At 42.4% G+C, this 14175-nt stretch overlaps 1 protein-coding gene across 2 annotated transcripts in view; it reads left to right on the forward strand.

Moving 5' to 3' along the window:
• Window positions 1-14175, forward strand: part of LOC141048470 (zinc finger CCCH-type antiviral protein 1-like) — a 37086-nt gene that overhangs the window by 6267 nt on the left and 16644 nt on the right. For both annotated transcript variants that reach the window (XM_073544057.1, XM_073544056.1), the window contains exon 3: window positions 13701-14055. In XM_073544057.1, coding sequence (XP_073400158.1) covers window positions 13701-14055 — 355 coding nt within the window. The remainder of the gene's footprint in view (window positions 1-13700; window positions 14056-14175) is intronic.

The following is a 14175-nucleotide window of genomic DNA, read 5'->3' on the forward strand; positions in this document are numbered from 1 at the left end:
AAGGGAACCTCTCTCCTTGAAGTTCTTGATGATGCGATAGATTGTTGACTGAGGTGCAATCTTTCTAGCTGCGATACTCTTCCCTGTTAGGCCATTTTTGTGCAGTGCAATGATGAGTGCACGTGTTTCTTTAGAGATAACCATGGTTAACAGAAGAGAAACAATGATGCCAAGCACCAGCCTCCTTTTAAAGTGTCCAGTGGTGTCATTCTTACTTAATCATGACAGATTGGTCTCCAGCCCTGTCCTCATCAACACCCACACTTAATGGAGCAATCACTGAAACAATGTTAGCTGGTCCTTTTAAGGCAGGGCTGCAATGATGTTGAAACGTGTTTTGGAGGATAAAGTTCATTTTCTAGGCAAATATTGACTTTGCAAGTAATTGCTGTTAAGCTGATCACTCTTTATAACATTCTGGAGTACATGCAAATTGCCATTAGAAAAAATGAAGCAGTAGACTTTGTAAAAATTAATATTTGTGTCATTCTCTAAACTTTTGGCCATGACTGTACAAGAATATAACTGCTATAATACTGCCCCTATGTACAAGAATATAACTAATGTAATACTGCTCCTATGTACAAGAATATAACTACTATAATACTGCTCCTATGTACAAGAATATAACTACTATAATACTGCCCCCTATGTACAAGAATATAACTACTATAATACTGCCCCTATGTACAGGAATATAACTACTATAATACTGCTACTATGTACAAGAATATAACTACTATAATACTGCCCCTATGTACAAGAATAGAACTACTATAATACTACTATAATACTGCCCCCTATGTACAAGAATAGAACTACTATAATACTGCTACTATGTACAAGAATATAACTATTATAAATACTGCCCATATGTAGAAGAATATAACTACTATAATACTGCCCCTATGTACAGGAATATAACTACTATAATACTGCTACTATGTACAAGAATATAACTACTATAATACTGCCCCTATGTACAAGAATAGAACTACTATAATACTACTATAATACTGCCCCCTATGTACAAGAATAGAACTACTATAATACTGCTACTATGTACAAGAATATAACTATTATAAATACTGCCTCCTAGCTGTGAGGACGTGTCTCATCAGTTCTTCTCATGTCTGGAGCAAGCCTGGCTTCTTCTAATGTGAATACCATACCTCCCAACTTTTGAAGAAGGGAAAGAGGGACAAAGGCTGCGGCGCGCTGAGCGTGCCGCGGTAAATTTCAGGCCATGCCCCAACCACACACATTTCACAACAAGTCACACCCATGTCCATGCCCAAAACACACCCATTTAGCACTGCTGATCACACTGACTGGTACTGAGGAAAAGAAAGAACAGAGAGAAAAAAGAAAACTGAGAGAGAGAGGGGAAAAAAATAAAGAACAGAGAGAAAGAAAGAGGGGAATGAAAGAAAGAACAGAGAGAGATGGGAAAGAAAGATGGTACAGAAAGAACAGAGAGAGAGAGAGAGAGAAAAAGAAAGAGAACAGAGAGAGAAAGAACAGAGAGAAAGAAAGAAAGGAAAGAACAGAGAGAGAGAAAGCAAGAACAGAGAGTGAAAAAGATTAGAGAAAGAAAGAGGGGAAAGAAAGAACATAGCAAAAGAAAGAACAGAGAGATATAAAGGAAGAGGGGAAAGAAAGAACAGAGAGAAAGAAAGAAGAAAGAAAGAACAGAGAGAAAGATTAGAGAGAAAAAGAAAGAGGGGAAAGAAAGAACAGAGAGAGAGAAAGGAAGAGGGGAAAGAAAGAACAGAGAAAGATACAGATGAAAGAAAGATTAGAGAAACAGAGTGAGAAAGAAAGATTCTATAAAGATACTATAGCAGCCCGGCTCCCATTGTAATGCCCCCTGAGCCTCCCGGGCAGGACATATCACGATCCACTCACATGGCAGGCATCCCTGAGTCCAAGGTGATCCTGCTGTTCACGCTATCGGAGGAGGACATGGTGATGGATCTGAAGCATTCCCTGAAGTGCCTTCATGATTCCGTCACAATCTCCTCCCGAAATTACCTAATTTCCGGCAGCTTCTAGCATGTCGCTTCTGGTGGAATGTCACGTGTGAATTTTAAAGTTCTCTTTGGGGCTCCGCCGTGTAGTCCTGTGTCTGCGGGAAAAGTAAGCTCCCGGCCGGGGCAGACTATCAAAATCAGGGCTGTCCTGCTGGATCCGGGACACCTCATACACACACGGTTCCGCTTTGTATGCCTCCTACACACACAGTTCCGCTGCATACACCTCGCACACACACGGCTCCACTCGGTAAACCTCGTACACATGCAGCTCTGCTCCGTACACCTTGTACACATGCGGCCACGCTCTGTAAACCTTGTACACACATGGCTTCACTCCGTAAACCTTGTACACATGCGGCTTTGCTCCATACACTTCGTACACACGCGGTTCTGCTCCATACACCTCGTACACACGTGGCTCTGCTCCATAAACACACGGCTCAGCTCTGTACACTTTGTACACACAGGGCTCCATTCCGTACACCTCGTACAAGCACGGCTCCGCTCCATACACCTCCTACACACGCGGCTCCCCTCCGTACACCTTGAATACACGCGGCTCCACTCCTTGTACACGTGCGACTCTGCTCTGTACACCTCGTACACGTGCGACTCTGCTCTGTACACCTCGTACACGTGCGACTCTGCTCTGTACACCTCGTACACGTGCGACTCTGCTCCGTACACCTCGTACACGTGCGACTCTGCTCCGTACACCTCGTACACGTGCGACTCTGCTCCGTACACCTCGTACACGTGCGACTCTGCTCCGTACACCTCGTACACGTGCGACTCTGCTCCGTACACCTCGTACACGTGCGACTCTGCTCCGTACACCTCGTACACGTGCGACTCTGCTCCGTACACCTCGTACACGTGCGACTCTGCTCCGTACACCTCGTACACGTGCGACTCTGCTCCGTACACCTCGTACACGTGCGACTCTGCTCCGTACACCTCGTACACGTGCGACTCTGCTCCGTACACCTCGTACACGTGCGACTCTGCTCCGTACACCTCGTACACGTGCGACTCTGCTCTGTACACCTTGTACATGCGCAGTTCTGCTACATCCACACTGAAAACCCCTCCTGACCCCACACATAAACTTCATCTCATCCATCACCATGACAACCAGCACAACAGAGTCCTGCACTCAGGGGTCAGGGCTGTATGGGTCGCCCTCACAGGGCTGTGGGGTACTCGGTACGGGGCCGGTATCAGTGGGATGTGTCACAGCAGCGGTGACCCGGACAGTGGCCCGGGGCGCCCAAGTGATAGGAAGATGTGAATGGTAGAATGAAGTTAGATGAATAGTTTGTGACGCCACCTGTGGTGTTCGGCAAGGGAGGTGTTAAGCCGACGCTGCAGACAGATCCTCCGGGACAGATGGTGTGGTGCAGCAATGGTGGTATAGCCCTCCACAGGCAGGGCTGTTGTCCCAGGGCAGTGTAGATGTGGAGACACTTAGGTGATGTAGTGTCTGGCGCAGGGGATGCAGCAGTGTCAGGCGCACGGACGCAGGAAGGAATGGAGGACACCAGGGCATGTAGTTCCAAAGCTTTACTCACAGTCTGTAGTGTCCGCTTCTGTGCCGTGTCCTCCGGGTCAGGGACTCAGTCAACCTCCAGGCAAGATGGAAAGCTCCCTTCCACACTCCGCCAACTTATGTGCCTTTCCTGAACGTCTCCTCTATAGCGCCTTTAAGTGTGAAGATCTCCAGTACCGTGGTACGCTGGAGTTCCTCCTGACAGATGTTCCCAAGAACGCTTCTTGCACGGCAGACAGCTGTAGTCTGCTTCGGGGACTCTCTACTCCTGAGTCCAGGCTCTCTGTCCGTATTGCTGTTGTGCCCTCAAGTCCTAGATGGGAGTAGTGCATTTACAGCCAACTACTCCACCGGTGTCTGCTGCAGAACCATTAGTGTTCATACAACCTCGGGGACCGGGCCCCGGCCTTGCGCTTAGAGCTTCTAGGCAGGGTTCTTTCTTTGACCCACGTCCTCTGTGTTCCCTTTTACTCCTACGTTCCCTACTTGTCTTTCCCTTATATGGAAGCTCAGGCTTCAGGTCAACGTCCTTCTCCTTCCTTTCCTTTCCCGTGCCAGCTGGCTCAGGTCACTGAGGCAGCTGCAGCACTCCTTCCTCCATCCCTTCTTCCAGGGATCCCCACTCCTCCCGAGTGGCTTCCTCTCTCCTACTCAACCTCTGAACTCAACTGAACCTCAATCCTGGAACCATCCCGCTCTTTTATATGTATTCTAAACTCCACCCACCTCCCAGCACGTCTAGTGTTCCAAGCAGGGAACCACCAAAGGTGCTCTGCCTCTCTCTAAGCAAGGAGCCGCAATGTGGTTATGCTGAACTACTCTATTGTGTGGGGTGTGAGTGTTGGAGCGTGGTCAGGAGCCTCCAACTTACCTGGATGGTGGGGCACCACACCTTAGGAGAGAGGAAGGTGCAGTACCTCTGTGGCGACTGAGCCTCAGGGGCGCCACATGTGCACACAGGACCTGTGATGAAGTCACAGGAGGGGAGGAGTCAGGAGCATCGGACGCCCCTGATCATGTGACCCCTGACTCCTTCCCTCCTGTGACCTCATCACAGGTCCTGTCCGCACTGAAGAACCCAGCGATCGGCGCTGGGATTCATCACTGTGGGGCTGCGGTGGCCGGTGGGTCTGTCTGGGGGGTTAGTGAAATGCGGGAAAAATAAGCTACTGCCCGGGACAGCGGGACATGAAATCAAAAACGGGACTGTCTCGCCAAATCCGGGACACTTGGGAGCTATGGGAATACATATCCCAGAGTCGCCATTAATATAAAACAACAAGCCACAGCTTCCATGAAGGAAGAAAGCAGAGTGAGTGTGAGTAAAGTTATGGAGGATACGCCAGCTCCAGTAACAACAGGGAAACCTGAGGTGAAAGTGTCAGTAAAGACATGCAGCAAAGCCCAAGGTCCAGTAATGTCTGTAAACAGCCCCAGCCTGGCGCACAGAAGGTGAAGCAGCCGCCATTACCGACCTCAGGTGTGCAGCTCCCTCCTCCACACAGGCAGAGGCGGACATCTCTGGAGAGGCAGACATGGCAGGAAAGCCTGCAGCAGCGAGACATGGTGACCGGTATGGCACGCTCAGGTCGCACGTGGGTGGCAGCAGTGAAAGGGCTGTGGAGCCCGGAGCCAGAGGTGACACCATAAAGTCATCTGAGGTAAAACCAAAGGAGACTCCGGCACTCAAACACCCAGAGCCATTGTCTTGCGAGGGAGACGGCGCCTGCACCAGAGCTGCAGCTGGCGGAGGAGATACCGGCCCTGGCGAAGAAGATGGAGGCGTTACAGCAGCACAAAGAAATGCTGCAAATGGAGACTGATGGGATCTATAAACTAAAGGCCGCTCATCCTGACAGGAAAGCTGTGTGTGACCAGAGACTTTACTGGCCAATGTGGCTGACCACATAGCCTGTGCCCTGGGGAGGGGGCCCCTGCCGGAGACCTACAGAACCCAGGAACGGGTCACATCTCAGGCCGGGATCACACAGGTGAGGAATACGGCCGAGCCTCGCATGTTAGTACCCGGCACTCAGGAGCAGCTCCATGTATTGCTATGTGGCCGCACGCTCCGATCCGAGTGCCGGGTACTAACATGCGAGACTCGGCCGTATTCCTCGCATGCCGGATTTTGGTGTAGAGTCCACGGCCGCTGATGCTGAGTTTGGATCACAGACTGTACAAGATGAACTTAAGAAGCAGCAGACACGGCCCGAGGTACAATCTGCACGTTTATGCTTTCAGGAGGGACAAATACTGTCCCAGAATGCTAAACACAAGAGCGGAACATTGCGTGTGTGACTGTGTATTGATGGGGATGTGCACACGTTGCGGATTTGACTGCGGATTTTTCCGCGTGGATTTGGCTGAATCCTCAGGTAAAATGACCTGCGTTTTACCTGCAGATTTAATGCAGATTTCCTGCGGATTTTCTGCAGATTTTGTGCAGATTTCGCCTGCGTTTTTACACCTGCAGATTCCTATAATGGAAGAGGTGTAAAACCGCTGCGGATTCCGCACAAAGAATTGACATGCTGCGGAAAATAAACCACAGCAAATCTGCACTGAATTTTCCGCAGCATGTGCACAGCAGATTTGGTTTTCCATAGGTTTACATGGTACTGTACACTGCATGGAAAACTGCTGCGGATCCGCAGCCAAATCCACAACGTGTACACATACCCTAATACTGACTCACAGGCTGGGGATCACCACACTGTTCCCATGGGGTTGGAGGGGGCTCACACTCTGTAGTAGATGTCACATTGCCTGATCATAATGATAGTATTGTTGATACCAATGTGCAGGATAATGTGTGCAATTTCCTCCCTTTAATACCTAATGCAAAAGAGGTGATAAATCCCCCTGCAGAAGACCCTCACCCTATCATTCATCCCAGTGCGACCCAGCAGGCTCCCCCCAGTAATGCCTGGAGCCATGGTGCTCCGTCCTTTGGCGTTCAAAAGAAGAAACGTGGTGCGATTTAAGCACAGAGGTGCCAAGGAGAAACTGCCAGACAGGAGGTTTGTGGTCAGGGAGCTCATGTGCCACCAGATGGGGTTTGCGCCAGTCAGCATCTTGGCAGTGATTAATCTTCCAGACAGACAGGGCTATGACATCAGCTTTAAGATCATGCCTGATCTGGATAGATTCTAGGCCAATTTCCCCAAGTTCAGGGACATGGACAATTGGAACAAGGGCCAGATACAGTTATTGTAAATATCATCATTTGGAATGAGACTGTTTCCCCTCAGGACATTATGGTGTGGCTCCGGAGACATTGTGACCTGGTCTCTGACCTCACCAAGAATCAAGATGATGATTGTTTATGGAAGGGAGGGTGGAAAGTCCTGGTCAAGCTACGGCAGAATAACAACATTACCGTTCACTTACCCAACTCCTTCTTCATTGAGAGGGAGAAGGGTGTTTGCTTCTATCCTGGGCAGCCTCGTAAGTGCTTTAAATGTGGCAAAGCAGGTCATGTGGTCAAATCCGAGGAACAATATGACAGTGACAAAAATACCAGGAAAAAACTCAGCAGCGGTGTTGGTGTGATGGTCGTATCTAACAGATGTGAAGTTCTGTCTGAGTCAGATGGAAATTTTGAACAAGAACTGAAAAGAATAGAGGCAGAATGTGACAGAGATATAGAGGACCATCCACCTACAAAGCGGAAGCTCTTACCCATAGACACTAATGTAGCATCAGACATGGAGACCGGCAGTGGGCAGAACAATTCCGAATTATGATGATGGGTTCTACTTCTCTGCTCCTGTTATGTATTGTTATGGCAGGGTTTTCTTTAAAAATTACATCAACTAATATGAACAGCATTAAGGTGAGGAGAACGACCGCGGTAACATCCACAGCTGAGGCTGAGCGCCCGAGAGCCGCCAACCTGCCCTCCAGCTGCTGGATGTACCGCTGCAGTCGTTCGCCCACCATTACTAGCCAGACCCTGGCACTAGTATAATGTTAGGGCTAGCGGAACACACCAAGTAATAAAAGATGGTGTCAAGGTGCGTTCGCAGCCCGGGGTCCACCGTGCAGAGATGTTACCTGCTGCTCGGTAATGGGGGACGCTATATGGCAATAGAACTGGACACAGTTGGTTTAGCGTCACCTGGTGTGTACAGAGGCGGATTCTGTTACTGCACAGAACCGCGGAATATAAATGCTGGAGCCTGTTAACACTCACAGAGCTCGGCAAACTAAAGATATAGCTCGCAAGTGTGCACAGTACCGCTCTGGCGGACGCCACTAACCACCCGGACTCGGGCTAGGAAAGCGCAACACTTGTGCATGGCGCCGCGCTTGTGGTTGCTGCTACTTGACGCGGTACGATAGTGCCTTGTACCGAACAGCACAAACTGGCGCTAAGTATGTGCTGATAACTGGAAGCACGGTGGTGCATAAGCAATGCCACTAGTAAGCGCTGACAATTCCCTATACACAAACACAACCAGAGGGAGGGGATCATAATGAGTCAGTCGCAAATACATGCATCTGTCAGCACACACACAAAGGTACAAAACACTGTCTATACTAGTGCATAGCCGAGCAGCCATGTGAACCTTTTATAGCAGCATCCTTCTGGGACCTTCCACGTGGGCCAATCGGGGAAGCAACAGGACCTGAGCATGTGACCCCTGACGTCCAATGAGAGGTCAACCCATGGGCATGCTCAGTAGCCCGAAAGGACTTGGTCCCAGGAGGTGCTCGCTGCTGGCCAGTGCAGGTTGCTATAGCTGACCCTGGGATGGCAGCAGCAGCAACCACCAAACCAACAGCACTAGCTGGGGCAAGACGCCGGGATCGACGTCTTTGCTGAGCAGCCTCCTCTGCAGTCGGGACTGAATGGGAGACCGCAGAAGGCAAGGCTCGGGATTCCTCCTGTGCAGAGGCGGGAACCCGACGCCTAACAATAAGTACTATAATACTGCTCCCTATGTACAAGAATATAACTACTATAATACTGCTCCTATGTACAAGAATATAACTACTATAATACTGCTCCCTATATTCAAGAATATAACTACTATAATACTACCCCTATGTACAAGAATATAACTACTATAATACTGCTCCTATGTATAAGAATATAACTACCATAATACTGCTCCTATGTACAAGAATATAACTACTATAATACTGCTCCTATGTACAAGAATATAACTACTATAATACTGCTCCTATGTACAAGAATATAACTACTATAATACTGTCCCTATGTACAAGAATATAACTACTATAATACTGCTCCCTATATTCAAGAATATAACTACTATAATACTGTCCCTATGTACAAGAATATAACTACTATAATACTGCTCCTATGTACAAGAATATAACTACTATAATACTGCTCCCTATATTCAAGAATATAACTACTATAATACTGTCCCTATGTACAAGAATATAACTACTATAATACTGCCCCCTATGTACAAGAATATAACTACTATAATACTGCTCCTATGTATAAGAATATAACTACTATAATACTGCTCCTATGTACAAGAATATAACTATTATAATACTGCTCCCTATATACAAGAATATAACTACTATAATACTGTCCCTATGTACAAGAATATAACTACTATAATACTGTCCCTATGTACAAGAATATAACTACTATAATACTGCTCCTATGTACAAGAATATAACTACTATAATACTGCCCCTATATACAAGAATATAACTACTATAATACTGCCCCTATGTACAAGAATATAACTACTATAATACTGCCCCCTATGTACAAGAATATAACTACTATAATACTGCCCCTATATACAAGAATATAACTACTATAATACTGCCCCTATGTACAAGAATATAACAACTATAATACTGCTCCTATGTACAAGAATATAACTACTATAATACTGCCCCCTATGTACAAGAATATAACTACTATAATACTGTCCCCTATGTACAAGAATATAACTACTATAATATGCTCCTATGTACAAGAATATAACTACTATAATACTGCTCCTATGTATAAGAATATAACTACTATAATACTGCTCCTATGTACAAGAATATAACTACTATAATACTGCTCCTATGTACAAGAATATAACTACTATAATACTGCTCCCTATATTCAAGAATATAACTACTATAATACTGTCCCTATGTACAAGAATATAACTACTATAATACTGCCCCCTATGTACAAGAATATAACTACTATAATACTGCTCCTATGTATAAGAATATAACTACTATAATACTGCTCCTATGTACAAGAATATAACTATTATAATACTGCTCCCTATATACAAGAATATAACTACTATAATACTGTCCCTATGTACAAGAATATAACTACTATAATACTGTCCCTATGTACAAGAATATAACTACTATAATACTGCTCCTATGTACAAGAATATAACTACTATAATACTGCCCCTATATACAAGAATATAACTACTATAATACTGCCCCTATGTACAAGAATATAACTACTATAATACTGCCCCCTATGTACAAGAATATAACTACTATAATACTGCCCCTATATACAAGAATATAACTACTATAATACTGCCCCTATGTACAAGAATATAACAACTATAATACTGCTCCTATGTACAAGAATATAACTACTATAATACTGCCCCCTATGTACAAGAATATAACTACTATAATACTGTCCCCTATGTACAAGAATATAACTACTATAATACTGCTCCTATGTACAAGAATATAACTACTATAATACTGCCTCCTATTTACAAGAATATAACTACTATAATACTGTCCCCTATGTACAAGAATATAACTACTATAATACTGCTCCTATATACAAGAATATAACTATTATAATACTGCTCCTATGTACAAGAATATAACTACTATAATACTTTCCCCTATGTACAAGAATATAACTACTATAATACTGCTCCCTATATACATGAATATAACTACTATAATACTGCTCCTATGTACAAGAATATAACTACTATAATACTGCCCCCTATGTACAAGAATATAACTACTATAATACTGTCCCTATGTACAAGAATATAACTACTATAATACTGCCCCCTATGTACAAAAATATAACTACTATAATACTGCCCCCTATGTACAAGAATATAACTACTATAATACTGCTCCTATATACAAGAATATAACTACTATAATACTGTCCCTATATACAAGAATATAACTACTATAATACTGCCTCCTATGTACAAGAATATAACTACTATAATACTGCTCCTATATACAAGAATATAACTACTATAATACTGCTCCTATGTACAAGAATATAACTACTATAATACTGTCCCCTATGTACAAGAATATAACTACTATAATACTGCTCCCTATATACATGAATATAACTACTATAATACTGCCCCCTATGTACAAGAATAGAACTACTATAATACTACTCCTATGTACAAGAATATAACTACTATAATACTGCCCCCTATGTACAAGAATATAACTACTATAATACTGCCCCTATGTACAAGAATATAACTACTATAATACTGCCCCTATGTACAAGAATATAACTACTATAATACTGCCTCCTATGTACAAGAATATAACTACTATAATACTGCTCCTATATACAAGAATATAACTACTATAATACTGTCCCTATGTACAAGAATATAACTACTATAATACTGCTCCTATGTACAAGAATATAACTACTATAATACTGCCCCTATGTACAAGAATATAACTACTATAATACTGCCCCTATATACAAGAATATAACTACTATAATACTGCCCTTATGTACAAGAATATAACTACTATAATACTGCCCCTATATACAAGAATATAACTACTATAATACTGCCCCTATATACAAGAATATAACTACTATAATACTGCCCCTATGTACAAGAATATAACTACTATAATACTGCCCTCTATGTACAAAAATATAACTACTATAATACTGCCCCCTATGTACAAGAATATAACTACTATAATACTGCCTCCTATGTACAAGAATATAACTACTATAATACTGCTCCTATATACAAGAATATAACTACTATAATACTGCTCCTATGTACAAGAATATAACTACTATAATACTGTCCCCTATGTACAAGAATATAACTACTATAATACTGCTCCCTATATACATGAATATAACTACTATAATACTGCCCCCTATGTACAAGAATAGAACTACTATAATACTACTCCTATGTACAAGAATATAACTACTATAATACTGCCCCCTATGTACAAGAATATAACTGCTATAATACTGCTCCCTATATACATGAATATAACTACTATAATACTGCCCCTATGTACAAGAATATAACTACTATAATACTGCCCCCTATGTACAAGAATATAACTACTATAATACTGCCCCTATGTACAAGAATATAACTACTATAATACTGCCCCCTATGTACAAGAATATAACTACTATAATACTGCCCCTATGTACAAGAATATAACTACTATAATACTGCTCCCTATATACAAGAATATAACTACTATAATACTGCCCCCTATGTACAAGAATATAACTACTATAATACTGCCCCTATGTACAAGAATATAACTACTATAATACTGCCCCTATGTACAAGAATATAACTACTATAATACTGCTCCTATATACAAGAATATAACTACTATAATACTGCTCCTATGTACAAGAATATAACTACTATAATACTGCTCCTATGTACAAGAATATAACTACTATAATACTGTCCCCTATGTACAAGAATATAACTACTATAATACTGCTCCCTATATACATGAATATAACTACTATAATACTGCCCCCTATGTACAAGAATAGAACTACTATAATACTACTCCTATGTACAAGAATATAACTACTATAATACTGCCCCCTATGTACAAGAATATAACTGCTATAATACTGCTCCCTATATACATGAATATAACTACTATAATACTGCCCCTATGTACAAGAATATAACTACTATAATACTGCCCCCTATGTACAAGAATATAACTACTATAATACTGCCCCTATGTACAAGAATATAACTACTATAATACTGCCCCCTATGTACAAGAATATAACTACTATAATACTGCCCCTATGTACAAGAATATAACTACTATAATACTGCTCCCTATATACAAGAATATAACTACTATAATACTGCCCCCTATGTACAAGAATATAACTACTATAATACTGCCCCTATGTACAAGAATATAACTACTATAATACTGCCCCTATGTACAAGAATATAACTACTATAATACTGCCCCTATGTACAAGAATATAACTACTATAATACTGCCCCTATGTACAAGAATATAACTACTATAATACTGCCCCCTATGTACAAGAATATAACTACTATAATACTGCCCCTATGTACAAGAATATAACTACTATAATACTGCTCCCTATATACAAGAATATAACTACTATAATACTGCCCCCTATGTACAAGAATATAACTACTATAATACTGCCCCTATGTACAAGAATATAACTACTATAATACTGCCCCTATGTACAAGAATATAACTACTATAATACTGCCCCCTATGTACAAGAATATAACTACTATAATACTGCCCCTATGTACAAGAATATAACTACTATAATACTGCCCCCTATGTACAAGAATATAACTACTATAATACTGCCCCTATGTACAAGAATATAACTACTATAATACTGCTCCCTATATACAAGAATATAACTACTATAATACTGCCCCCTATGTACAAGAATATAACTACTATAATACTGCCCCCTATGTACAAGAATATAACTACTATAATACTGCCCCTATGTACAAGAATATAACTACTATAATACTGCCCCTATGTACAAGAATATAACTACTATAATACTGCTCCTATGTACAAGAATATAACTACTATAATACTGCCCCTATGTACAAGAATATAACTACTATAATACTGCCCCTATGTACAAGAATATAACTACTATAATACTGCTCCTATGTACAAGAATATAACTACTATAATACTGCCCCCTATGTACAAGAATATAACTACTATAATACTGCTCCTATGTACAAGAATATAACTACTATAATACTGCCTCCTTTGTATAATTTTTACTCTTACTTTGTTTTCTGCAGATCTGTTGGAAGTATCAGCGTGACTCGTGTGACCTCGGCCAGGATTGTTCCCGTCTTCACATTTGTGATTTCTTCACACGAGGAGAATGTAATCGACGCTTCTGTAAACGCTCTCACAATCTCCTGGACGTCGGTGCTGATCGCTGTCATATGTCTGAGGTTTCTCTAAAAAACTTTCAGATACTTTCTGAATTAAAACACAATGAGCGTCTCCAGTCACTGAACAAACTGGAAAAGAAGGATGTTGAGAATGGGAACCCTGCAGTCCAGAGGAGCAGAGGAAGACCCACAAAAAAGGGGGATTACCAGAGGTTTTTGCGAAACAAGAGTCGAGGACGACAAAAAGAAGGATCGGGTACAGTCATGTATTTACGTGGGAGGTCTTATAGACTGGTTTTAATAGGTTCAGTTTGGGGTTTTCCTAGGATAGATGATCACTCATGGCTCGGTCTGTGGGACCTCCACTGTTCAATAA

This window comes from Dendrobates tinctorius, unplaced genomic scaffold, assembly GCF_039654945.1.
Source record: "Dendrobates tinctorius isolate UK_male_01 unplaced genomic scaffold, ASM3965494v1 ptg000136l, whole genome shotgun sequence".
Taxonomy (NCBI): domain Eukaryota; kingdom Metazoa; phylum Chordata; class Amphibia; order Anura; family Dendrobatidae; genus Dendrobates; species Dendrobates tinctorius.